Source organism: Thalia democratica, chromosome 1 (assembly GCF_965202585.1).
Source record: "Thalia democratica chromosome 1, ktThaDemo2.hap1.1, whole genome shotgun sequence".
In the NCBI taxonomy this organism is placed as follows: domain Eukaryota; kingdom Metazoa; phylum Chordata; class Thaliacea; order Salpida; family Salpidae; genus Thalia; species Thalia democratica.
This window is the reverse complement of record NC_139165.1, coordinates 91,043,683-91,067,835: the sequence shown is the minus strand read 5'-3', so window position 1 is coordinate 91,067,835 and position 24,153 is coordinate 91,043,683. Positions and strand designations below refer to the sequence as shown.

Sequence of the window (24,153 nt, the reverse complement as noted above, 5' to 3'; positions counted from 1 at the left end):
ACAGAATTAAAGCCTTAATTTGACTTCACTTTATGACTGGTATACATTTTCAAAAGAGAACACAATCATATATGCCTTTTATAAACACTTTTAGTTATTTTATACGCATGCACAACCCAAAACCATTATTTTAACTCGATAAAATTAAAAAAAAAACATTATAAATTAAAACTTTACAGAAAAGATATTAATTATAAAACATGTGATTGTTTTCGTTCATCTTCTTAAGGAGTTGTTAAACCCAAGGAACTTTTACAATTAAACCGTTTATAGTAGCATGTGGATTATTCTTAGTTGTCCATTCTTTTGTATCAACATCATAACAATCAACGGAGCATATTCCTTCTTGAAAGACAAATATTTTTCCTCCGATATATATAACTTGAACCAAATTTTTAAAAGACAGATTATTTGTTTCCAGAGCAACGAACTTTTTAAAAGTGTTGTCAAAAACTTCACAGTCGTTTCTCTCTTTACCAATCACAAACAACTTGCTTTTTCCAACGACCATCTTGTGATCACGTTTTGCTTGAAGCATATTCGGCATTGTCGACCAACTATTGTCAGTTACATCGTAAGATTCAACAGAATTCAACGCTCTTGAGTTCCAACCACCCGAAACTACTATTTTGCCCTCGTACGCCGTCGAAGCTGCCAAAACTCGCAACGTGGTCATTCTTGCAGTTTTTGTCCATTTAAAAGTTTCAGTGTCAAATTTAAAATAACAATAACTATAATAAGCAGTGCCACCAAAAACGAACACACTGTTCATGTATGCTGTAACGCAGTACAGTCCATGTTTAAAAGGCATGTCAGCCACTTTTTTCCACGTTTCAGCCACGGCCGAGTATCTGAAGACGGAATTTTGTGACACACGACCGATACCACCGAATATGTAAATGTCGTTTTTGATACAAACTGCTTTTGAATGATTTTGCATATAATTTAACGGAGCTAGTTTTTTTGTAATTTTGAAAGTGGTGCTTTTCACTTGATAAACAAGAGTGTGGTTTGTTACGAATTCTTCATGACCGCACCAAACAACTAGGTCAAAGTTACCATGATTGCAGCATCTATGTTTATGAGGAAATCTAGCTTTGTTCATTTCTTTGTTGTTTAACACTTCGGTTAGAACCGCAACACATTCTTTAGAATCAGCAAATGACGAAAACTTGTTTAATGCATTTCTCAACTGCCGATCTGACATCAGACTCAAACGAACTTTTAGCAAAAGCCGATTCGCATACTGCTTACGTTCATCGTAATCGTAGCTCAGCCATTTGTAAGCAAAGTTGTAAACTTCAAGTTCTGAAGTAATATGTAACTCGGAGCTTGCAAGTATTTTTGCAACAGTTTCGTATTCCAACTGTAGCAGGTTTTCAGTATCAGCTAAAATTGCAAAACAGCTTTCGATGTGGCTCAAATACTGTTTAGATAAAGTTTGTAAATTGAACAACTTTGTAATTTTGTAAATTGTGAGCAAATTTTGCATAGAAAAAAGATCTTCAATTTTTTCAGTAACTCTGTTTTTCAAAATGTTGTTTGGAAAATACTCTTTATTCCTTAAAGCCAAAAATATGTCATTCTTTTTCAGGGTACTATCTGTAAATTATAAAGATTTTTTTCTAATTTATGCTGATTTTGAGTATAGGTTTACTGTTAAAAATAATGTAGACAAATATCAAATTAAACTTTCATTTTTGCTTATAAGACATTTATTATAGATTTATTTTAACTAATATTAAGAAAAAGAGCTGTTATATTCTGTTAAAGAACAACTGTTTTAAAAACGTAAAACTTTATGAATTTCTTAATATTTTAAAAACTGTTTTAGGATTTATAATATTGTTACTAACTTGTATACAGATATTGAACTTTTCTATCCTACTTTCAAACATATCTAACTAAATAAAAGTTCATAAAGTTAACAAATAATTAAAAAATAGTTTTTCTTTCAACATATGCGTTGGGGAATTAAAAAGCAGTTCTTAATAGAAAAAAGCTAATTTTTTTTTAATTTTTTCGTGTAAAAGTATAAAACTTATATAGGGACCAATTGAAATTTGACCATCTAAAATATTATGCATCTGTTTTAAATTATTGAGAAGTTTGTTGGAAAGTTTTAAAATTTAATTCGGTACCTTTTGAACTAGTTAAAAGTTTCATATAGTCAAATTTAAATAATATTTAGTCTAGCTAATGTAAAAAAAATATGACTTCGACTTTTATTAGCTTAAAATTTTAACGGAATTAAAAAAAAATATTTCCAATATTTTTAAACAGTAGTAATCTCAATTAGCAGTTAAATAAAATTTAGTGAAAGTTGTGATTTAATACTTCAATGAAACACAATATTTTAGGTAACTACCATTTTTTTGTTAAACAGTATAAAATTACTCTAGTAAATTAAAATGTAAAATAGGTGATTTAAACTCAAAAATGTGTTCAATTTTATTCAAATGTTTTACATTTATTAAAAGTCAATACCTGCTTGTGATAAACGTTTTATGTAGTCAGGTTTATAAACATTGTTCTTGCACATGTTCATAAAGAAATAAACATTAAAATCTCTACAAATGAATGGTTTTTGATGATCTTTTTCAAGTTTCATCTTCTTTTCATCAACTTTATTTTCATCTGACTTGCTTTGTTTGACTTTCACTATTTGTTTACTCATCGTAATTTAATAAAAAGACCTATAAAGATAACTATTAAATATTTAATAAATAACTAATTTCAGAGGTTTTTATTTAATAAATGCTAAACCCTGTCTTGGACAATAACTTGGATCCGTGGAGTACAACTCGATAACCAAAAGTTTTTGTGCACCAGGTCTTAGGATCAAATATTTTTAACGTCTTTATTTTTTCGTTCAAAAAACTATCACTATCGTATAGTTAAGCCATATAAATATGTGTAAACGGAACTGCGAAAAAGAATCTGTGCGCCCAAAGATCCGATTTAGTAGCCGCTAGTGATAGATTATCACATTTATGCACTTAAAAGTTCTTTAACATAGTTTGTTATAACAAGCAAACCTTAATTAGCTGTAGTTTATAAATATTTTAAACACTTAATCCTATTTATAAGAAGCTTTACTGTTATTTTATTTTCACAATGTATTTTATCGTTATCGCATTCGTCTTATACTATTACTAATATTATAAAAAATATTCAACAATATCGTCTTTGCAGACTGTACCAAATCCCTGTACTCATAAATCCTCTTTTTAATATTAGCTACGAATTTAAATTCACTCTATGATTTTATATGTTTCGATTTTTAGAAAACAAATAAAGAGATCTCAACTACTATATGATCAGTATATTTGTCATTATTACAGGTATTTAATAAAGATGTTGCACAAACTTAAAAAGACTAAATTAAGAAACTTAAAATATTTAAATCAAAGTAGTAGGTATCATCTTGAAATTTTCTTGGTCCAAATTCTGCTTGCTTGATAGTGTTGTTGGTAGTTTCATGTACTGAATGCATGCACTAATTAAAAATTAGGGTTACAAAAGATTATCACTTGTTTCTTTAAACAAAATAAATGCTAACACATAGCTATTATCAGATCAAACATAAGTATGTTCTATGATAAAATTTTTTAAATTGATTTTAATTAACTATTTTATTATTTTAAATATGTTTTAAGTAACTATATTTTAAATTTATGACTGAAAAAAAAATTATTAAAAGTTTATTACAGAATTGTCACTCTTTGTAATCAAAAACTTGTCTGGATGACCAAAAAACAGTCTAAAATTCAATTAGCTAGCCGAAATTTAAACAAAAAATGAAAAAAAAGTCTGAGAAAAAACTGTTAAAATAAAACTTTCAGATCAGCTAAAATGTATAAAACATAAAATAAACTTATTAAGAACATAAATTAGGTTTACCTTTGTTCATGACGAAAACAAAATCCGCTCGAGTGACCAAGCATAAGCTGAGTTGACACTCTTAGTGCAAAAAACTACCCTAGGTAACCTTAAACTGTTCTGAGTCATCCTGAGTAAATCCACATCCTTTAAAAAAAATATTATTGAATATCAAAATCAATAAGCATTATGTTTTCAACAATATCGGCTATAAAATATTGAATTTTAAAATAAAAAAGCTCATTTAAGATCTAGGAAAAACCTTGGGCTGTAACTCTCAAATAGTCTTATACCTATCCAGAGTTAGAAAAAAACTGGCTTAGATAACCAGAGTTTTTTTTTAACTAGCCTGATTTTCACCGAGTCTTCCAAAAATTTTTTAAATATTCAAGCTGGCTGTAGTCATCCTGAGGTTGATTAAAAAAAAAGCCGTCTTAAGTTGTCCTGAGTATACAGAGTGTGTGGGTAACCTTGAATAAGTTCCAACAAACTAGTCTTGATAATCTTGAGATATTGAAAAATAAATGAAAAGAAAAAGTCAAAATCTGAAAAAATAAAAAGTTAATTAATCCTAAATACCTAAATCTAACAATATGATAACAACAAAAGTTAAGATTTATAATAAAACACACATTTTAAAAAGGCATAAGTGTATACTTAGATTTAACAAAAATATCAAAATTAGTAATGTTTTTCAAAAGAAAAAAATCAATTATCCTTAGACAGATTGTAATCTTAAAAAAAACAACTAGTCTTATTATATGGCAACGCGGATATATACTAAAAGCTAGAACTGGATATTGACAAGGTTACCTCTTTTTTAGAGTATAAACATAGATCTAAGTAAAAATAAATAGCCTAAGTTATATTAAACTATGATAACCCATCTTAAGTTCTCTAAAACAATATTAGAAGACAGTTCTATTTCATGTAATAAGGAGACTAGTGTACTCTCTATTATAAATATATATAAACTATTAAGAAAAATTAATATTTTATTTAAACAATTGCATCTTATAGAAATGAATTGATTTTTTTTCTAAAATGTTCAATTAGATGATCTATTTTTATATTTTATGATTAAAAATAACTACAAAACAGATTTAGAATCGTTCATCCACTTAACTTATTCAACATTAAGGAAAAGCTAAACTTTAATTAAGTCTATAGGAGTTAAAGTAAAACTAAATAAAAATTACTTATAACATGATTTTTTTTTACATCTTATTGAAGTTAGAATATTTATATTTCTGTTATTTCACATAGAGGCTAGTATAAATGTACAAAAAAGTTACATTACTATAAAATAGGGGTGGGCAACGTTTTCACTCGGCAGGTCGAATCAAAAAAAGTTTAGCGTTTTAAGGGCTGGAGGATTTCGAGTCCATTTATGTCACAAAAATTACTCTATCATGACAGTTTAGGTCAATATTTTTTTCAAGTATTCAGTATTTTATTTTTCCGGTAACTACAGGAATAATTAATACTAAATTTGTTAAATGCCATACTTTGATTATCAGAAATTACTCGAGCATAATTAAAGGTAAAACATACAAGTCTTTGTACGTATTATGTTCGAAGTTTTCTTTTTTCGATAACCTTGGGCTAGAGTATAACATTAATTTCCAATTCAATAGAACCTAACATGATATTTACCACTATAACGTTTTAATATTCAACAAGCTTACAATTGTTATTTATACTTTTTTAACATACTAAGAAACATAACAAAATATATCTTTGATATAAAATACAGTTTTAGCAGAAAAAACGAAAAACAAAAACAGTTACAAGAAGTCGATCAAACACTTGCGTCGATCGAATAGTTGTTTAAAGTTTGGTTTCGTTTCGAATGTGGGAAATCACTGTTGAAACTGAAAAAAAAAATTAGGTCGGATAATAGCTCATTCTTTTTTTTGCATTTTAAGTCGAAGATGCTTGTCTGCAAATGTTTGTCGACTCGAAAAAACAAGTAGCTTCATCCGCTTGAAGTTGAGAAAATTTGACTTGTTTAGTAATGCATTAAGCTTATCTTAAGTTCTACGAAAATAAAACAGCATTTATTTGTCATTAAACAATACGTTAAACTGTATTCGTGGTGTATTTCTGAATAACAAAGAGGTATTTCCGTACACCAAGTCTTGAGAGCAAACTTTTAAAGTAATTTGTTATCGTCCATTAAATAGTTTGATTCTTGTATTTAAGTTTACATATTTCCCTATGTAAAAACTATTAAACCTAGATAAGAAATAACTCCAACTTTAAAGTTAAACACTTCCAATTTATAGATTTTAAACTAGTATGTACAGTTTATGAAACGTTAAATACTGAAAATCAATGTTATCTCCAATATAAACAAAAATAACAATAAACTAAATTAGTGTTTTATACAAAAAAAAACAATTAATGGCACCTGTCAAATGTTTATCACTGAACTTAGTCGTATATTCAACCATTAAGTTCTTGACAAAAGCATCCAGAACATTAAATACGTCTTAGATGGTTTTTTGGTTTTTAACTTACAAACTTCACACAAAATGTATACTCGAGCAAATAAGTAGTTTTTTTTAACAAAACTAGTTATTTTATATTTACATATTAGAAGTAAAAATCAAACCTCGTTTAGATAAATACATAAAAGGATAGCCACTGGTTTTATAAAAATTTATGATTTATCTAAGTTTTTAAAACTTCAATTTTTTGGTCTCTATTTAGTAGAAAATTATACTTAAATTAAAAAACTTTATTTGAAACTAAAAAATTACTAAGAAGATATTTAAGTATTACTTAAAATATTTTCTATAGTAATTAAATCTATAAAAGATAATACTTTTGTTTATAACAGTTGTTATTTTACTAATCTAAATTTCGTTAATTTAAATGTAAAAATGGTTTAAAATTCTAGGAGGTTTTTCTGCCTTTTTTAGAGATTTTAATTAAAGTTGTTTCCAATGTCTTCTAAGATTATGAAATTCCATATACTTTAAACTTCTATTTGCCTTAATTTATAATTTACAGGTTTGTCCAAGATTCCAGATAAAATAACCAGCATGATGCTAAAATGTAAAGGAGATAAATAACTCAGTTAACAATAATTACCTTTCAAGTTATTTTCAATTTACTCTAAATGAAAACAGGGTGGTCACTTTTTAATTTAAATATCAAGAGTAAAAACTAGTCCGAGTTAAAACTAAATTAATTAAGCATAAAATGCTAGCATATAAACTGCTGTTCTGCATTTATTTATTTTTAGTAGATAAATGTTTATTGTGGTTAACTTTTCTAACAATTTTTAAACTATGTAAAATATTATTCTAAACATTTTAGATAGAACTTAAATTGTCTAAACTGTAAAATTACATTAAGCACGGATCTCGAAAATGCTTTATTTTTGTTAGTTAGCATTTTTTTAATTTTATATTATCATTACTATAAACTTTAGTAAAAAACGGAATAATAAGTTATTCGCCTGCAAGAGTTGAAAATATGTATTACAACAATAATCAACTGAGTAAAAAAACTTTAAAAACTTTATACTTAATGTAAACATGAAACAAAAGTTTTTATATCAAACTTTTTATTGTACAAAATAAAACAACTGTATAAAAATTTTCCCAACTGAGTTATGAATAAAAAAAAAAATGCAAACTCAGTGTTAGCTCAAAAACAAAACAACAATTCCAGAAGTAACAGAATCCGCCGCAAAACTTCAAATGGTCAATTTTCCAACGCAGTTCATACCAAACGGACGAACTACCGCATACAAAACGTCACCATCCTCAACTTTGTCATCCCAGTAGTTCAGCCTTCTGCCAACGCAAAAACCACCCGCGAAAAGCTCAACTCCAAACACCCGGATGCTCAAATTTGCTGTTTTGAGCAGCTTCGGCGGCAGATCGGAGATTCCTTCGGATTCGAATGTCGAGAACGTCTTCTCCTGAAGTTTGCGGGGAGCTTGCGGCACCTCTGGTCACCCTGACTTTGTACAACTCAATCATTTAAACTTTTTAAAGCTGCAATGAGTTGTGTTTAGTTGTTTTTGAACGTATATTGTAGTAGAAACAGTTTAGTACCAGACTTATTGTTTATAAATGCTACTATAGTTTTTTTTGTTAATTTCTTCTAAACTAATTAAGTCATTATAAAAAAGATTTGAAAGTTCAGTTGTAATTTCAAGTTAAAATAAAGTTGTGTGCTACAAATACTTCATTTACTCAAATCAAGAAACTAATAAATGCTATTTAAAATAATGTTAGCTGTAAATTATTAATTTGCTGTGAATTTGCTTTTAAACTGTAACATTAACTTCGCTTTTTTTTATACACACGTAATATTGCTGGTAGCTTTACGTTAAATTTTACGTTAAAATCGTTGATAAAATTTAAACTCTGGGTAAGTAGTCTATCTTTTTGTTTACTTTTACTACTATGAAAAACTATTTGTATCCTTAATTCTATACAATCTTGAAGTTCCGTGAACATTTTAAAGATCCGAAGATAAATACAGCTTATCATAAGTTTTTTGTTTTTGTTTTACAGATAATATAAAATTAGAAAAAATCAAATATTTATTAGTAATAAATTTAAAAATTAATCGTTGTTTAATCTTAAGTAAGACCAAAACTATTAATTTAAATTTTTAGTGATAAAATCAGCAAAAACTATGTAACTGACTTATAATATCTACTCATTTTTATTTTGTAAGTGTACAATAAAGAGTTCAAAAAAACACGTATACAGATAAACAAAACGTCTTAAAATATCAAAAAAAAAAACTGTTAATTAATTGATATTAGTTATAAAACTTGAAAAGTTTGTAAGGTTTTGACTAGTATTTTTAGGCATACACAAATTTATTTTTGTCTGAATTTCTTAATACCTAAAGATGTTAAAGAACATTGTAATAGAATATATTTAGTTTTACTATAGCTGTAAGTTTTATATTCAAAATGCTATAAATAAAAAAGTTTTAGATTACTTGTAAGAAATGTAAAGTAAACAACTGAACTATTTAACAGTGCTAAAGTTGATTTGTTCATGATTAAAGTACATAAATGTTAATTTAATGTTTTTACTGAACTAAAATAAATAATATAAAACAACTAACTAAAATATAGTTGTTAAAGCTGGTTATTAAAACAAACAGTATAATTTATTTCGCAAAAAGTTATAATCTAACAAATAAATTAAATTAAAAACTATAAAACAAAGGAATTTTAGCTGAAAAAAATTCAAACTATTTATTTTTAAAAACATTTTTTAGGTTAATACCATAAAGGAACATAAAAAAAACTGTAGAAGTTAAACTACTATAGAATAGTTTATAGATATGCTCTTAAATAAGTTTTGTGACACTTACTGATAAGCTCTAAATAAATTATTATTTAACCAAATCATAAAACTTAACCGAACTTTGATTTTTTAAATGTTGTTTTATTTCAAAAGTAAGTAAATAAGTTCTTAAAATCAGCACTTTAATAAATTGTAGCTGACTTATGACTTATCAACAATTTTTTACTTCTATATTAATAATAGTTATAAACGTTTGTTTCAGCACGCTTAAAAAACTTATTTATATCAATTTGTATATAAATCCCAGTTGTTATTTATAATTACAAAAAGAATATCTTTTTAAATATTTATTTTGATTATGTTTTAAATAATTAAACAAATAGCATACTTAAAATGTTATTGATCGGAAAAAAATAGAAAAAAATCAAGTTTTTATAAACGCTTAGATTAATAATATCCAAAGATTACAAAACTGACCGGTACAAAAACATCAACCAGTATTGTTATTACAGCGGTGGTGTTTACAAAAGCTTTACGATATCAAAGCTGAAAAAGTACGTACTTGAACTTTGACAAGTGGAAAAAATTAAATAAACTTCGTTTTATAAGCAGTAATCAGGCCCATTCACATTTAATCCGCAGAGCTGCCTACATAGAACCAGCCTCGTACTGCGCAAATATTGTTTTAGGGTTGGTTGACAAAAAAGTGTTATTACAAGCGAGCCTTTGTTGAATTATTTTGTTACATGGGTTGCGTGACTTTTCATGTTTACCGTTTGTGTTTTGGAAACCAAATATTGTTTGATTGTTTCTCATTTAATTACAAGTGTTTTTTGTGTTTGATTTTATCTTTTGTTTGTACATTACCTAATTTTGCGTGATTAAGCTATAAAAACGGAGTATTTTTATTTGACATTTTTATATGCAAGATTGCTAAAACTGAATAAATGTTTCAAAGTTTATTTTCAAAATGTATTAAAAAAAAATTAAAGAAACAAAAATTTTAACTTAAAAAAATCGGTTTTAAAAATGGTTATAGTTTTCGATATTTAGCTTGCTAAAAGCTGCCTACAAGAATTTAAAAATACCACGATTATTAGCTTGTTAAAATAACAAAACTTTGTTTAACATGTTAAAGCTATCAAAATAATTCTTAACTCTAAAATTCTAGTGTTTTGATAAATGGTATGGTTTAGTTTAAGTTTTAAATTTAGTAGATTAATTGTTTTTCATGCATTTAAATAAATCATTAAAGTTTTGGTTTTATAGTGTTTAATCGAAACCAAAAGTGTTATATATACACAACTGTTTTGTTAAACTCTTAAATGTTAATCAAAATTGCTATTATTAGCACATCACATTTATTTTAATTAAGTTACGGAAACAAATAGTATATAAACTTTTCTGTTAACTTATATATTCATTTTTTAACTTTTTTACATTGAAAAATGCCAATTTAATATTTTATATTTAATAGATTAATCACGCAAAATTAGGTAATTTACAAACAAAAGATAAAATAAAACACAGAAAATGACTTGTAATTACATGAGAAACAATCAAATAATATTTGGTTTCCAAAACACAAAACTGTAAACATGAAAAGTCACGCAACCCAAGTAACAAAATAGTTTCAACAAAGGCTCGCTTGTAATAACAGGTTTTTGTCAACCAACCCTAAAACAATATTTGCTTAGAACGAGACTGGTTCTGTGTAGGCAGCTCTGCGGATTAAAAGTGAATGAGCCGGTTTAGATTGCGGAATACAGATTATTCAATGCTGTTTTTATTTGGAAAAGTTCAAGTGCAACATTTAAATTTTAAATAACATAAGTAGTTTTAGACTTGCTGTTTCGTAATAGTCTTATTAAGCTTTTTGGTTCAAGATTTATTCTACATTTCGAAAAAAATAATTCAAAAAACAATATAAGTACAAATGCTTATTTTCAGTACAATAAAAACATGTAATTTAACGTATAAAAGTTAATAATTTTAAATTAAATTAAAATTTCCGGCTAGCAGAAAAAAAAAGCTTAAAAATTACAATCTTTAATAAGGTAATAAGCACAGTGATCTATAAATTAGTGTTACTTAAATTTAAAAAAAAAAAATTTAAACTTGACAGTTTACAAAAATAATATGAAATTGACAAGAAATGCATTCATTCATTTATGAATTTGCATAAAATCGTCTACATTTGAAAAGATTTTCTAAAAAACTAAAGGTAATTTACCGCTACTAAGGGAACAGCTTGAAAAAAAAATTATGATTGAAAAAGAAGTTATTAATAAAATAAATTTCAACTTTTTTAATCTTCGTTATAAACAACGACGATCGCGTTAGCTTTCGCGAGTTCCGGGGAAGTCCCCAAGTCGTGATGAACTTGCTGCAGGGCCTCGTCTCCGGTCGCCGCTGTTTCCAGCCAAACCAGGATCCTTTCCCTCGTGAAACGCTTCTCCTCAGGCTCCACAACTCCTTTTAGGTTTTCCCTTGTCAGAGGCTTGACGCGGGGTTCTGGGCTCGTTTCGTTTCGGGGGATTTCTTGATTGTCGAACCGTTCGGTGTTCGGATTTCTGCTTTCGTTTGATGGCTTGCGCTGGTCTATTTTGTTCGGCTGCAGCATTTCCCTTTTCAAATGCCGCATCGTCAGTTTGTTGGAACTTGCCGCCGTTGTTCTAAAATTGCAATACATATCAGGATTTTTATGCTTTTATTAAAAAGAGTTGTTTAACATTTGCCTCAAAACTTAGATGCCACCACAAAAAAATTTCAAAGACCGTACTGACCTCACTTGTAAAGCGTTAAAGCTTCAACACTTATACCGCTGAATAAATTTAAAGGATTGTTACCTACCTCGCTTGTGCGGGTTTTTCTTTTTTCAACACGACGGGCATGGAAGCTCTTCTCAAGATGTTGCCGGGCGTTTTTGCGTTCGTTCGCTGCAAGTTGCTGGAAGGTAAGCTGTCAGGTGATGCCCTGTAACAATGATTTCTATTTTTTCATAAAATTTTTGTTTTAATGTGTAGTTAAAAAAACTTAATGCTTTTTGTTAAAAATAAAATTTGTGTTCTGATAGATTTACCGAAAAAAAACATAGTTATAAAATTAAATAAACCGGAAGTCGTTTTTACAAACACATTTCAGGAACAAGTTATAAGTTACTTTGAACGTTTTTTTTATTAAAGGATAAAACGAAGAGTTAGTATACCTTAACAAGGTGTTTGTTGCATTTCCGTTTCTTTTGACTAAACCAGTGGGTTTATTGAGCAAATTTCTTTTAGATAGCCTATCTGTTGGTTGTAGTAAACTCGGTCTGAAGCTGGTTTTGTTTGCTGGCTTCAACGCTTGGTTTAAAACTTTTGTGGTTTCAGTTTTAAGCAAGTTAGAACTATCTGCTAACTTTGTCTGTTTAACGTTCGGACCAAACGGACTCAACTTTCTACTGGTGTTAGGCCGTTCAGGAGCTTCAAAAGTGATTGAGCAGCCTTTGGAAACGTTCAAACTTTGAGAAACCGCGGGAAAAATGTTGGAATGTCTTCTTTTGCTTCTGCTGTAGACTGATTGGTTTAGGTTCGACGACAGCAAGTTTATCTGTGCATAAAAGGAAGTAATTGTAAAAATTTGGGTTTTCAACATCCTCAAAAAATTGAAATTTCAACATGTTTTTACAAACTAACATATAACGAGTCATACAAAGTACTTCTTCGGTCTTTTAATCTACTGGATGATTTTTCAATTGCATTCAAGTTGTTTTTGTTGTTATAAGACGTAATTGGCCTGAGTCTATGTTGAAAGTTTGTAGATTTTCTAGAAAAAGAAAATAAAAAATTTAAACTTTGATTATGTTGTTACTAATTAAAGTGTTTTTGTTTTGAAGTAGCACTTAAAACTGTTCAAATCTTAATTTTAGACTTTGTTATTACACAGAAATATTACAAAACTTAATATTTAAATTAATCAATATTATAACTTAATAATGTTTTTTAGCAGCATTTTAATTAAAATTTTTATTTTTGACTAATACATAAGTAAGTTTAAAATTTAAATTAAATCTTACTTTTCATTTGTTGCCAATAATTTCTCTTGGTTTTTGTAAATTCTAGTTTGATTCATTGCTGGAGTTTTTGATCGTTTAGGAACAGGAAAGTGCTTATTTTCACTAACTTTATTATTGGTTAATGACTTATTCATGTCAAAATTGTTTTCAAAACTTTTCTTTGTTTTTTCAGTCTCAACTAACGACTTTTGAAAACTTTTGAAAGTTTTTGGACTTTTGCTTTCAACTTCGTTGTATTCCCAGCTATGATTTCCTGAAGAAAATATATACTGAACAAAGTCATAAAATTTTTCAAAAATAATTATCTAGCTAAAAACACTAAGTAACCACAGTATTTAATTTTACAATAGAAAACAATTTGTTCTAATCTCTTTTTACCGTCTTTGTTATATTTGTTTAACTTCTTCATGTGGGTATTAAAAAACAATTAGCTCTACGTAGCTGTAAGTTTAAATCAGTTGAAGAAAAGTTAGTAGTTTTATAGGTTTTTTTGGTACTTTAACTGCTTTCAGTTTAGATTATAACTGTTCTAACTTATTTAACAACTACTTTTGTAAAGAATACTACAACCATAAATATTTTCATATGTAAATCAACAAACCTGAGTCGACAGAAAAACAAGAATTTATTTCTTTTGAATTCATATTTGAATTAAGTTTGATCTACAGTAGTTTTTTGATGTCTGCTTTTCCGCTAATGGTAAAAAAGCGTCGTTTTTTTTATCTAAACCTTATAAATAAATGTTGAGATAAGTTAAAAACAAAATTAAACTCAACCATTTAAATCTTTAATGAAAATAATAATAACATTCATATTAAAATAAAATAATTATAAATTCTATTACTACAACACGTTTTTCAAAACAAAATGTTTGAAACATATTGGAAAATATTTTCAATTCTATATTTAGAACAGATACAAAGAAATGGCAAATCTTAAACAAATATACACAGCTAATTCAGCTTTTGTTAAACAGTCACTTCAGAATGGTTAAGCACGTTAGCTGAGCACTTTTCCTGAAAACTCTTATCTGGCACTCGAAATTTTCAACGAAAAGCGCTTGACCTTCGCATCTAGACTTTTTGTCTATCAAAATAAGTACTAGCTAGGTATACTTAACATTGCGCAACTGTTATTGTCGTTGTATAATTGTTTAAGTGTTTAAGACTTGTAAAAGGTTTTTGTTTGATATATTAGTACGATCTTATAACAGTTTATAACATTTTTGAGTGGAAATTATAAAAATAAACGTTGTATAAAACTTTAGACTTCAAATGAATACATATAATTGTGTTATCATAAAGTTACCATTAGTTTATCGAGCATATTATACTTTAAAGAAAAGCTGTTTTTTATGCTTTATGACTATATCTTGGTTTTAACCTACTTTTTGCAAAACTTAAAGCCTGCGCATTTACGTCTTTTGAAAACCTAGTAGCATTGAATGTTTTTTTAGTAAGCTTTAAAAAAGCAAAAAAAAATATTTTTTCAAGTAAATCAAACAAATAAACAGCTGAGTTAACACAAAAAAAAACTTGAACTTGTCGATTTATCATTTTTATCAAAAGCTGTTGCTATTGTGCACTGTGCCTTAAAAATGAATTTTTCACAAACTTATTGCTTGCCACAAAAGCTGTTCGTGTTTTTTTACAAGAAAAATACATAACAAAGGTGTGAAAGCTTCAAAAAAAAAATTACTGCAAAAAACTTTGTAAGAAGAATTACTTTTTGGCTTTTTATAGTTTTAAAAGAGTGTTATAATTCAATTTTAATGTTTTATATAATAATAGTTTTATAAAATGGTTTTTTTAACGGAAGTTTAAATTAACATTGGGTTAAAATGATGTTATTTATTTGCATTTTATTAATTGAAATTGAAACTTTTTAATTATAAAATAATTTTGTAACTAATGCATAAAACTCAGTTTTATCTTTTATTGGTTTCGACATTGACTTAGCTAAAAGCAATTAAAAAAAGCACATGTTTGATACTTAAAATTTTTTTATAATTTTATTTTTTTCCAACTAGCTTTCATACTTAATCTCATCTAAAAATTAATGAAACCAGAAAGTTAAACAAAGAACACTTGAAAAAATACAGCTTTGAATTATTTTAACACTAGTATTAGTAATAAAACCTCTTTGCTAACAATAATTAGTCCGAAATACTCAACAGTTTTTCTACGCGTTTTTTGTACAAACTGGTGGCGGTTGTAACTAAACCGAGCGCTCAAATAAAAAGCGCGCTCTTTACTTCGTTTTACTCTCAAGCGAAAATTGCTTTTTTCTCACGCAGTTTTCATCCTTTTATATATTTTAATTAGGCGTTTGCAGATTCTTTTCTTTGTTGTAACTTAAGAGCTTAAATTTTTTTATAGTTGCACACTATATTGGGGTGTTAAACATTCTTAGAAATGATTAAACGAATCAACCATGTACATTATTTAAGAACTAAAATCAAGCATACAAATCTCTCATTAAAATACAGTGTTTTCGTAAAAAATATTTTTTAAACACTTTATATATTGTGTTGGGTTGTTTTAATTGTTTTCCATTAAATACTTTTAGAAAATTTTTTAAATATAAATTCGACACTTACTAAATAACACTTCTTAAAAATAAAAGCACAATAGTATACCTAATTTATTTGATCAATTTAAAAAATTTTATCTTTCAAATATTCCTTTATGACATTTTAGTAAAAATTTGTATTTATCTGGGTGCATATTTTTAAGCTTTGTAAAATATTGACGCTCTGATGTTTCCTTAACATACAATAATTGAGCTCAAAGATATATTTGATATTGATATTTTTCTAAGTAAAAGACATATTTGTTTAATTATTAATGAATGATTTTACTTAAGTGCTATAATAACACTACCATCAACTTTTTAAAACTCAAATGGTAATGTTTATTTTAGAAATTTATCTAAGATTTGAATACAGTTTGTTTTTGATTTCTTACTTTGTTTTTGATAAGGTTTTGCTAGTTTTAGACACTTAGTAATTAATTTTTGAGGCTACAAAATTTGTATCTTGTAGTTTTTTTAGCTTTCATATGTATTCACTATATTCATTAAATAATGCAAAAAAAAATTTCAGCTCAAATAACCCTTTTTGACATATTTCAAAGTATTTACTTGATATGATTTTTAATATGATTTTTTTTCAGCACATTTATTAACCAAGTAAAAAATTTAATAGTTTAAAATAGACAAACATGTATATTTTATTATCAAAAATTGAAATTTAAACTTTTTAAAGTTTATTTACAAATAAAACGTTATTTAGTAAACCCTTCAATGTCGTACATGATATATCTTTTTTTTTTTTGCTTTAATTTAAGTCACATTTCCACTTATTTAAAAATTTAGACTAAACAGTTTAAATATAAATGTTTACTTTTGTAGTACATTAATCCTTAAACCAATACAAAACGTTTACGCAAACTTAAGCTAATGAAAATACTTGTATCCTGAAATGTATAAATCAGCATGTTTGTACTAATCTAAGCTTTATCAGATACAAGTCAATCAACATAAACTTGTTTTAAGAACTTTTTTTATTTAATTTAAAAACAACACCATAGTTTATTTTAAAAAGCGCTATTGCACAACCAATTGTACTTGCAGCTTCTTAAATCTACTACAAGGTTTCTGAGCAAACTTCTTACTTTGCTCACCAACCAATGCTGTTTACATTTCCATTGTTCGCAACTTTGACGGGCTGTCAAAACTTTACTTAAAACAAAGCGTTCGAGACACTCCTGTCGTTTTCCATTGCTTTTCCGACCAGATTTCCAATAAATAGCGTGAGAGTGATTTTGTGTTTTTGTTGCACAATATATATTTATTATTAGACGAAAATGTTTGATTTCTGGTAAATTTTATTGTTTTAAAACGCACAGCTGTGTTGTGGGCTTTCGCAAAAGTTTGTAAATTAGTTAAGCTGCAATTAGAACTGTTTGCAAAAACTAGAAGTATTTTTTACTAAAACTTAATAAAATTTAAAATGTTTAAAAAATGTTTTCAGAATTAAACTATACTTTACTATTCACTATTTTTTTTTTAATTTATCCGATTTTTTTTTATTCTTTAGATTTTCATATGTTTTAGTAATAAGAACTTTATAACTTATTCAATTTTAAAATTTTAAAATTGTTGTGAGGAATTGAACGAACTTTAAACTTTAAAACTTTAGACTAATATAATTTGTTTAAGTTATCACTTGTTAGTTTACGAGCTAATATTCTATACCTTATATAATTGTTGAAAAACTATAACTTATATTTTAAATAAAACGATTAATACGAACAGTTTTATATATAAGCACAATTTATTAGCTTTGTTGTTTTTTTTCTGCTTTTTGATAAATATTTTAACCTAACAAATTTGAAGTTCACAAAGTACTTGTTTAAAACTGTTAGAAGAGGAAAAACAACTTTTTAAAAGTATGTATATACTTAGCAAACAAACTGTTTTCCGAAAGAGAAATTTCTTTTTTATATTTAATTAAGATCTCAAATTTAATTAATAACTTTATCCTTAGACTTGTCTACAAAACCCATAATTTAATAACTATCTTAAGCAAATCTTAAAATTGTAGTCAACAATGCTTAAAACTACAACATATCTAATTACAAACTAGTTTTTTAGTAAAACTTTCGTTATTGTCTGTAAAGTTTAATTTTTAGTTTTCCTCTCCTATAAGTAATTATCTAACAATTAATAAAAGCACGAAAAAGTTTTTACCAGGTTTTTTAGGTAAAAATAAGCAACTACTTTTGTGGTTCTTGCAAAAAAACTTTACCTGTTTTGTTTTGTTTTAACGCTTTACACCTATTAGTGATGTTTGAAAGTTAAAATTGCTTTATCATAAGCTTACAACGATACTAGCTGACATAACATTTATTAGAATGTTGATTAGAAAACCAGAAAGTTTAAGTTAGTTCTTTATACCTTTACTTTTAAAATAAAATTACGTTAAATTTATTTTTGATAAATTAGTTTACTTAGATTGTAAGCTATGCACATATTTTATAGTTTTTTCGTCATAGAAAATTCTTTGTTAGACTTTTATTTAAGTTGGATAAAAAGTTTGGGGATTAGTTTTGAAATTTGCATCAAAACAACTCTAAAGTGAATTTGTACCAGTAAGTTTTTAAAAACTGTAAAACGAATAAGTTTCTATTAAATTAGTAAATACCAGTAAGTTTTTAATTGCGTCATAAAAAACCTGATACAGTATGAGTGTGAAAATAAAGCTTGTTTTTTTTACTTACCTCTTCTAAAAACCTTACTAAAAATTTATACTGTTTGTAGTTCTAGAAGCTGTCAAAACTTAACTTAAAACAATGCATTTAAGACCCTCTTTTACTTAAAAGTAACTAGTTTTACTAAACTGGTAAAAGTTGCTTGAATTAGTTTGTAAATTAATGCATAAAATTTAATTTGCTAACGAAACTTAGAAACCTATTAAAGTAGAGCATTTCAAACTTTTTTTTTAATTTTGTTTTTTTTCTTCAAACCCAATATTTATTAAGTTTAAGCCAATGATCAAGCTGAATTTAAATTCGTGTTTCTAGATAACTAAAATACAAATTTAAAGCTTTTGTTTAACATATTGATCATTATCCTTACAACTTGTATGTAAACTAGTTTTTAAAATTTCTTGTTAGTTTTGTTTAATCGAAAACTAAACGTATTTCCATCTAAAGCATGGTTACTACATATTTTTAATGGCAAAAAAAAGTTATCTTACCCATAAAAGTAATATTTTAAGTAAATTGCAAAACTTTGAAAGCTGTTCTATTAATCAGCAAACATTTGAAAAATGTTTGGTTTTCAAACATTTTTTTTTTCAATTGTGCCATATAGTTTTGTTTTATAACTTTTCTAAGGTAGAATTACAAATAATATAGCTTAATCACGCTAAATTAGGTAGTATACAAACAAAAGATAAAATTAAACACATAAAACGACTTGTAATTAAATGAGAAACAATCAAACAATATTTGGTTTCCAAAACACAAATTGTAAACATGAAAAGTCACGCAATTCATGTAACAAACTAGTTTCAACAAAGGCTCGCTTGTAATAACACTTTTTTGTCAACCAACCCTAAAACAATATTTGCTCAGTACGCGGCTGGTTCTATGTAGGCAGCACTGCGGATTAAAAGCGAATGGGCCGGATTAGATTGCGGAATAGAGATTATTCAATGCTTTTTTTATTTGTAAAAGTTCAAGTGCAACATTTAAACTTTAAATAACCGAAGTAGTTTTAGACTTGCTGTTTCGTAACAGTCTTATAACGCTTTTTGGTTTTATAGATTTATTATACATTTTGAAAAAGAGAATTCAAAAAACAATAAAAGTACAAATGCTTATTTTCAGTACAATAAAAACATGTAGTTTAACGTATAAAAGTTACTAATTTTAACTTAAATTAAAATTTCCGGCTAGCAGAATAAAAACTTTAAAAAATACAATCATTAAAAAGGTAATAAGCACAGTGATCCATAAAAGAGTGTTAGTTAAATTGTTTAAAAAAAGTTTAAAACTTGACAGTTTACAAAAATGATATGAAATCGACAAGAAATGCATTCTTTCATTTATGAGTTTGCATAAAATCGTCTACATATAATAAACTTTTCTAAAAACCTAAAGGTAATTTACTGCTTCTAAGGGAACAGCTTGAAAAAAAAAAAATTATGATTGAAAAAGTAGTTATTAATAAAATAAGTTTCAACTTTTTTAATCTTCGTTATAAACAACGACGATCGCGTTCGCTTTCGCAAAATCCGGGGAAGTCCCCAAGTCGTGATGAACTTGCTGCAGGGCCTCGTCTCTGGTCGCCGCCGTTTCCAGCCACTCCAGGATCCTCTCCCGCGTGAACCGCTCCCCCTCAAACCCCACAACTCCTTTCAGGTTTTCCCTGGTCAGAAGCTGGACGCGGGGTTCCGGGCTCGTTTCGTTTCGGGGAATTTCTTGATTGACGGGCGTTTCCGGGATGGTTTTGAAGTGTTCGGTGTTCGGATTTCTGCTTTCGGTTGATGGCTTGCGCCGGTCTACTTTGTTCGGCTGCAGCATTTCCCTCTTCAAATGCCGCATCGTCAGTTTGCTGGAACTTGCCGCCGTCGTTCTAAAATTGCAATACATTTCAGGATTTTTATGCTTTTATTAAAAAGAGTTGTTTAACATTTGCCTCAAAACTTAGATGCCACCACAAAAAAATTTCAAAGACCGTACTAACCTCACTTGTAAAGCGTTAAATCTTCAACAATTTTACCGCTGAAAAAGTTAATTGTTACTTACCTCGCTTGCGCGGGTTTTTCTTTTTTCAACACGACGGGCATCGACGCTCTTCTCAAGATGTTGCCGGGCGTTTTTGCGTTCGTTCGCTGCAAGTTGCTGGAAGGTAAGCTGTCGGGTGATGCCCTGTAACAATGATTTTTTTTATGTAATTTCTTTTGCTGAAAATCACTTAAATTAAAACAAATTAAGTAAATTAAGTTTTTATAAAAGTTGAAGTTTATTGATCAAAAATAAAATTCATTTTAAAATAAATTTCTCAAAATGAAACATTAATGTAAGAATGAAGAAAACAGAATTTTTTTGCACCGAATTCTTTAAAACTCATAACCTATTAAAATATATTTGAGAAAAAAAAGCATTAATATACCTAAACAAGGTGTTTAGCTGTCGGGTGATGCCCTGTAACAATGATTTTTTTTTTTTTTTTTTCGTTTAAATGTGTAGTTAAAAAAACTTAATGCTTTTTGTTGAAAATAAAATTCGTGTTCTAATATATTTACTGAAAAAAACATAGTTGTAAAAACAAATAAACCAGAAGTCGTTTTTACAAACATATTTTGAGGAACAACTTATAAGTTACTTTGAATGTTTATTTTATTAAAGGATAAAACGAAGAGTTTATATACCTTAACAAGGTGTTTGTTGCATTTCCGTTTCTTTTTACTAAGTCAGTGGGTTTATTGAGCAAATTTCTTTTAGAAAGCCTATCTGTTGGTTTAAGTAAACTCGGTGTGAAGCTATTTTTGTCCACTGGTTTTAATGTTTGGTTTAAAACTTTTGTGGTTTCAGTTTTAAGCAAGTTAGAGCCATCTGCTAACTTTGTCTGTTTAACGTTTGCACTAAACGAACTCAACTTTCTACTGGTGTTAGGCCGTTCTGAAGCTTCAAAAGTGATTGAGCTGCCTTTGGAAACGTTCAAACTTTGAGAAACCGCGGGAAAAATGTTGGAATGTCTTCTTTTGCTTCTGCTGTAGACTGATTGGTTTAGGTTCGACGACAACAAGTTTATCTGTGTATAAAGGTAAGTGATTGTAAACATTTTGGGTTTTCAACATCCTTAAACAAGTGTACTTTTCAACATGTTTTTACAAACTAACATATAACGAATCATACAAAGTACTTCTTCGGTTTTTCAATCTACTAGACGGTTTTTCAATTGCATTCAAGTTGTTTTTGTTGTTATAAGACGTAATTGGCCTGAGTCTATGTTGAAAGTTTGTAGATTTTCTAAAAAAAGAAAATGAAAAATTTAAACTTCGATTCTATTGTATACTAGTTAAAGTGTTTTTGTTTTGAAGTCGTTTTTACAGCTATTTAAATCTTAATTTTTGACCATGTTTCTACACAGAAATCTAACAAAATTTAATACTTTAATTAATCAATATTAAAACAAAACTTAATACCGTTTTTTAAGCAGCGTTTTAATTAGGTTTTTTTTGTTTTTGACTAATGCTTAAATAAGTTTAAAACTTAAATTAAATTTTACTTTTTATTTGTTGCCAATAATTTCTCTTGATTTTTGTAAATTTTAGTTTGATTCATTGCTGGAGTTTTTGATCGTATAGGAACAGGAAAGTGCTTATTTTCACTAATTTTATTATTGGTTAATGACTTATTCATGTCAAAATTGTTTTCAAAACTTTTCTTTGTTTTTTCAGTCTCAACTAACGACTTTTGAAAACTTTTGAAAGTTTTTGGACTTTTGCTTTCAACTTCGTTGTATTCCCAGCTATGATTTCCTGAAGAAAATATATACTGAACAAAGTCATAAAATTTTTCAAAAATAATTATCTAACTAAAAACACTAAGTAAGCACAGTATTTAATTTTACAATAGAAAACATTTTGTTCTAATCTCTTTTTACCGTCTTTGTTATATTTGTTTATTTAAACTTAAACTTCCACGTGTGGGCATTAAAAAAACAATTAGCTCTACGTAGCTGTAAGTTTAAATCAGTTGAAGAAAATTTAGTAGTTTTATAGGTTTTTTTGATACTTTAACTGCATTTAGTTGAGGTTATAATTTTTCTAACTTGTTTTACAACTACTTTTGTATAGAATACTACAACCATAAATATTTTATTATGTAAATCAACAAACCTGAATCGACAGAAAAACAAGAACTTATTTCTTTTGAATTCATATTTGAATTAAGTTTGATCTACAGTAGTTTTTTGATGTCTACTTTTCCGCAAATGGTAAAAAAGCGTCGTTTTTTATCTAAACCTTAAAAATAAATGTTGAGATAGGTTAAATCAAAATTAAACACAACTATTTAAAGCTTTAATGAAAATAATAATAACATTGATATTAAAAAAAAATTAATCATAAATTCTTTTACTACAACACGTTTTTAAGAACAAAATGTTTGAAACATATTGGAAAATATTTTCAATTCTAAATTTAGAACAGATACAAAGAAATGGCAAATCTTAAACAAATATACACAGCTAATTCAGCTTTTGTTAAACAGTCACTTCAGAATGGTTAAGCACGTTAGCTGAGCACTTTTCCTGAAAACTCTTATCTGGCACTCAAAATTTTCAACGAAAAGCGCTTGACCTTCGCATCTAGACTTTTTGTCTATCAAAATAAGTATTAGCTAGGTATACTTAAGATTGCGCAACTATTGTTGTCGTTGTATAATTGTTCAAGTGTTTAAGACTTGTAAAAGGTTTTTGTTTGATATATTAGTACAATCTTATAACAGTTTGTCATTTTATTGAAAAAAAATTATAAAAATCACTAAATAAAATTATTACAAATAATAATGTTATCATAAGGTATTAGTTTATCGAGCATATTATACTTCAAACAAAAGCTCTTTTTTATGCTTTATGACTACATCTTGGTTTTAACCTACTTTTAAAACTACTTTTTGAAAAACTTTTTTCGAAAACCTGGTAGCTTTGACTATTTTTTAGTAAGCTTAAAAAAAAATAAAATATTTTTCCAAGTAAATCAAACAAATAAACAGCTGAGTTAACACAAAAAAAACTTGAACTTGTCGATTTATCATTTTTATCAAAAGCTGTTGCTATTGTGCACTGTGCCTTAAAAATGAATGTTTCACAAACTTATTGCTTGCCACAAAAGCTGTTCGTGTTTTTTTACAAGAAAAATACACAACAAAGGTGTGAAAGCTTAAAAAAAAATTTACTGCAAAAAACTTTAATAGAAGAATTACTTTTTGGCTTTTTATAGTATTAACAGAGTGTAATAGTTCAATTTTAATGTTTTATATAAGAATGGTTTTATAACATGGTTTTTTTAACGGAAGTTTAAATTAACATTGAGTTTAAATGATGTTATTTATTTCCATTTTATTAATAGAAATTGAAACTTTTTAATTATAAAATCATTTTATAACTAATGCCTAAAACTCAGTTTTATCTTTTATTGGTTTCGACATTGACTTAGCTAAAAGCAATTAAAAAAAGCACATGTTTGATACTTAAAATGATTTTATAAATTATTTTTTTCGTTTAACAACAAGCTTCCATACTAAATCTCATCTAAAAATTAATGAAACCAGAGAGTTAAACAAAGAACACTTAAAAAAATACAGCTTTTGAATTATTTTAACACTGTTATTAGTAATAAAACCT

The 24,153-nt window shown here is 27.2% G+C and overlaps 3 protein-coding genes across 3 annotated transcripts; all 3 read right to left on the bottom strand.

Moving 5' to 3' along the window:
• Window positions 1-235: 235 nt before the first annotated feature.
• On the bottom strand, window positions 236-2,677 carry LOC145840981 (kelch-like protein 25). Its single transcript, XM_082948344.1, has 2 exons — window positions 2,528-2,677; window positions 236-1,426 (listed from the first exon to the last, which is right to left on the bottom strand). The coding sequence occupies exons 1-2, from the start codon at window positions 2,675-2,677 to the stop codon at window positions 236-238; spliced, it is 1,341 nt and encodes a 446-aa protein (XP_082804470.1).
• An 8,747-nt stretch (window positions 2,678-11,424) lies between these two features.
• Window positions 11,425-13,950, bottom strand: LOC145847058 (uncharacterized). Its single transcript, XM_082953489.1, has 6 exons — window positions 13,832-13,950; window positions 13,231-13,483; window positions 12,851-12,980; window positions 12,382-12,764; window positions 12,027-12,149; window positions 11,425-11,848 (listed from the first exon to the last, which is right to left on the bottom strand). Exons 1-6 carry the CDS (start codon window positions 13,872-13,874, stop codon window positions 11,482-11,484), a joined length of 1,299 nt encoding a protein of 432 aa, XP_082809615.1. The 5' UTR covers window positions 13,875-13,950; the 3' UTR covers window positions 11,425-11,481.
• Window positions 13,951-19,852: 5,902 nt separating this feature from the next.
• LOC145846662 (uncharacterized) lies at window positions 19,853-22,764 on the bottom strand. The gene is made up of 6 exons (XM_082953338.1): window positions 22,646-22,764; window positions 22,033-22,285; window positions 21,644-21,773; window positions 21,173-21,555; window positions 20,547-20,669; window positions 19,853-20,373 (listed from the first exon to the last, which is right to left on the bottom strand). The coding sequence occupies exons 1-6, from the start codon at window positions 22,686-22,688 to the stop codon at window positions 19,986-19,988; spliced, it is 1,320 nt and encodes a 439-aa protein (XP_082809464.1). The 5' UTR covers window positions 22,689-22,764; the 3' UTR covers window positions 19,853-19,985.
• Window positions 22,765-24,153: the final 1,389 nt, after the last annotated feature.

Excerpts from the sequence above, each read along its gene's own strand:
- LOC145840981 (XM_082948344.1), bottom strand. The coding sequence starts at position 2,677 with ATGAGTAAACAAATAGTGAAAGTCAAACAAAGCAAGTCAGATGAAAAT. Across the intron at positions 1,427-2,527 it reads TGAACATGTGCAAGAACAAT|TATTTGAGCCACATCGAAAG; the intron begins GTTTATAAACCT and ends TTATCTAAACAG.
- LOC145846662 (XM_082953338.1), bottom strand. The coding sequence starts at position 22,688 with ATGAATTCAAAAGAAATAAGTTCTTGTTTTTCTGTCGATTCAG. Across the intron at positions 22,286-22,645 it reads TTGTTTTTCTGTCGATTCAG|GAAATCATAGCTGGGAATAC; the intron begins GTTTGTTGATTT and ends TATTTTCTTCAG. Across the intron at positions 20,670-21,172 it reads GCAACAAACACCTTGTTAAG|GGCATCACCCGACAGCTTAC; the intron begins GTATATAAACTC and ends TCATTGTTACAG.
- LOC145847058 (XM_082953489.1), bottom strand. The coding sequence starts at position 13,874 with ATGAATTCAAAAGAAATAAATTCTTGTTTTTCTGTCGACTCAG. Across the intron at positions 12,765-12,850 it reads CTTTGTATGACTCGTTATAT|ATAAACTTGCTGTCGTCGAA; the intron begins GTTAGTTTGTAA and ends TTTTATGCACAG. Across the intron at positions 11,849-12,026 it reads GAAAAACCCGCACAAGCGAG|AACAACGGCGGCAAGTTCCA; the intron begins GTAGGTAACAAT and ends TTGCAATTTTAG.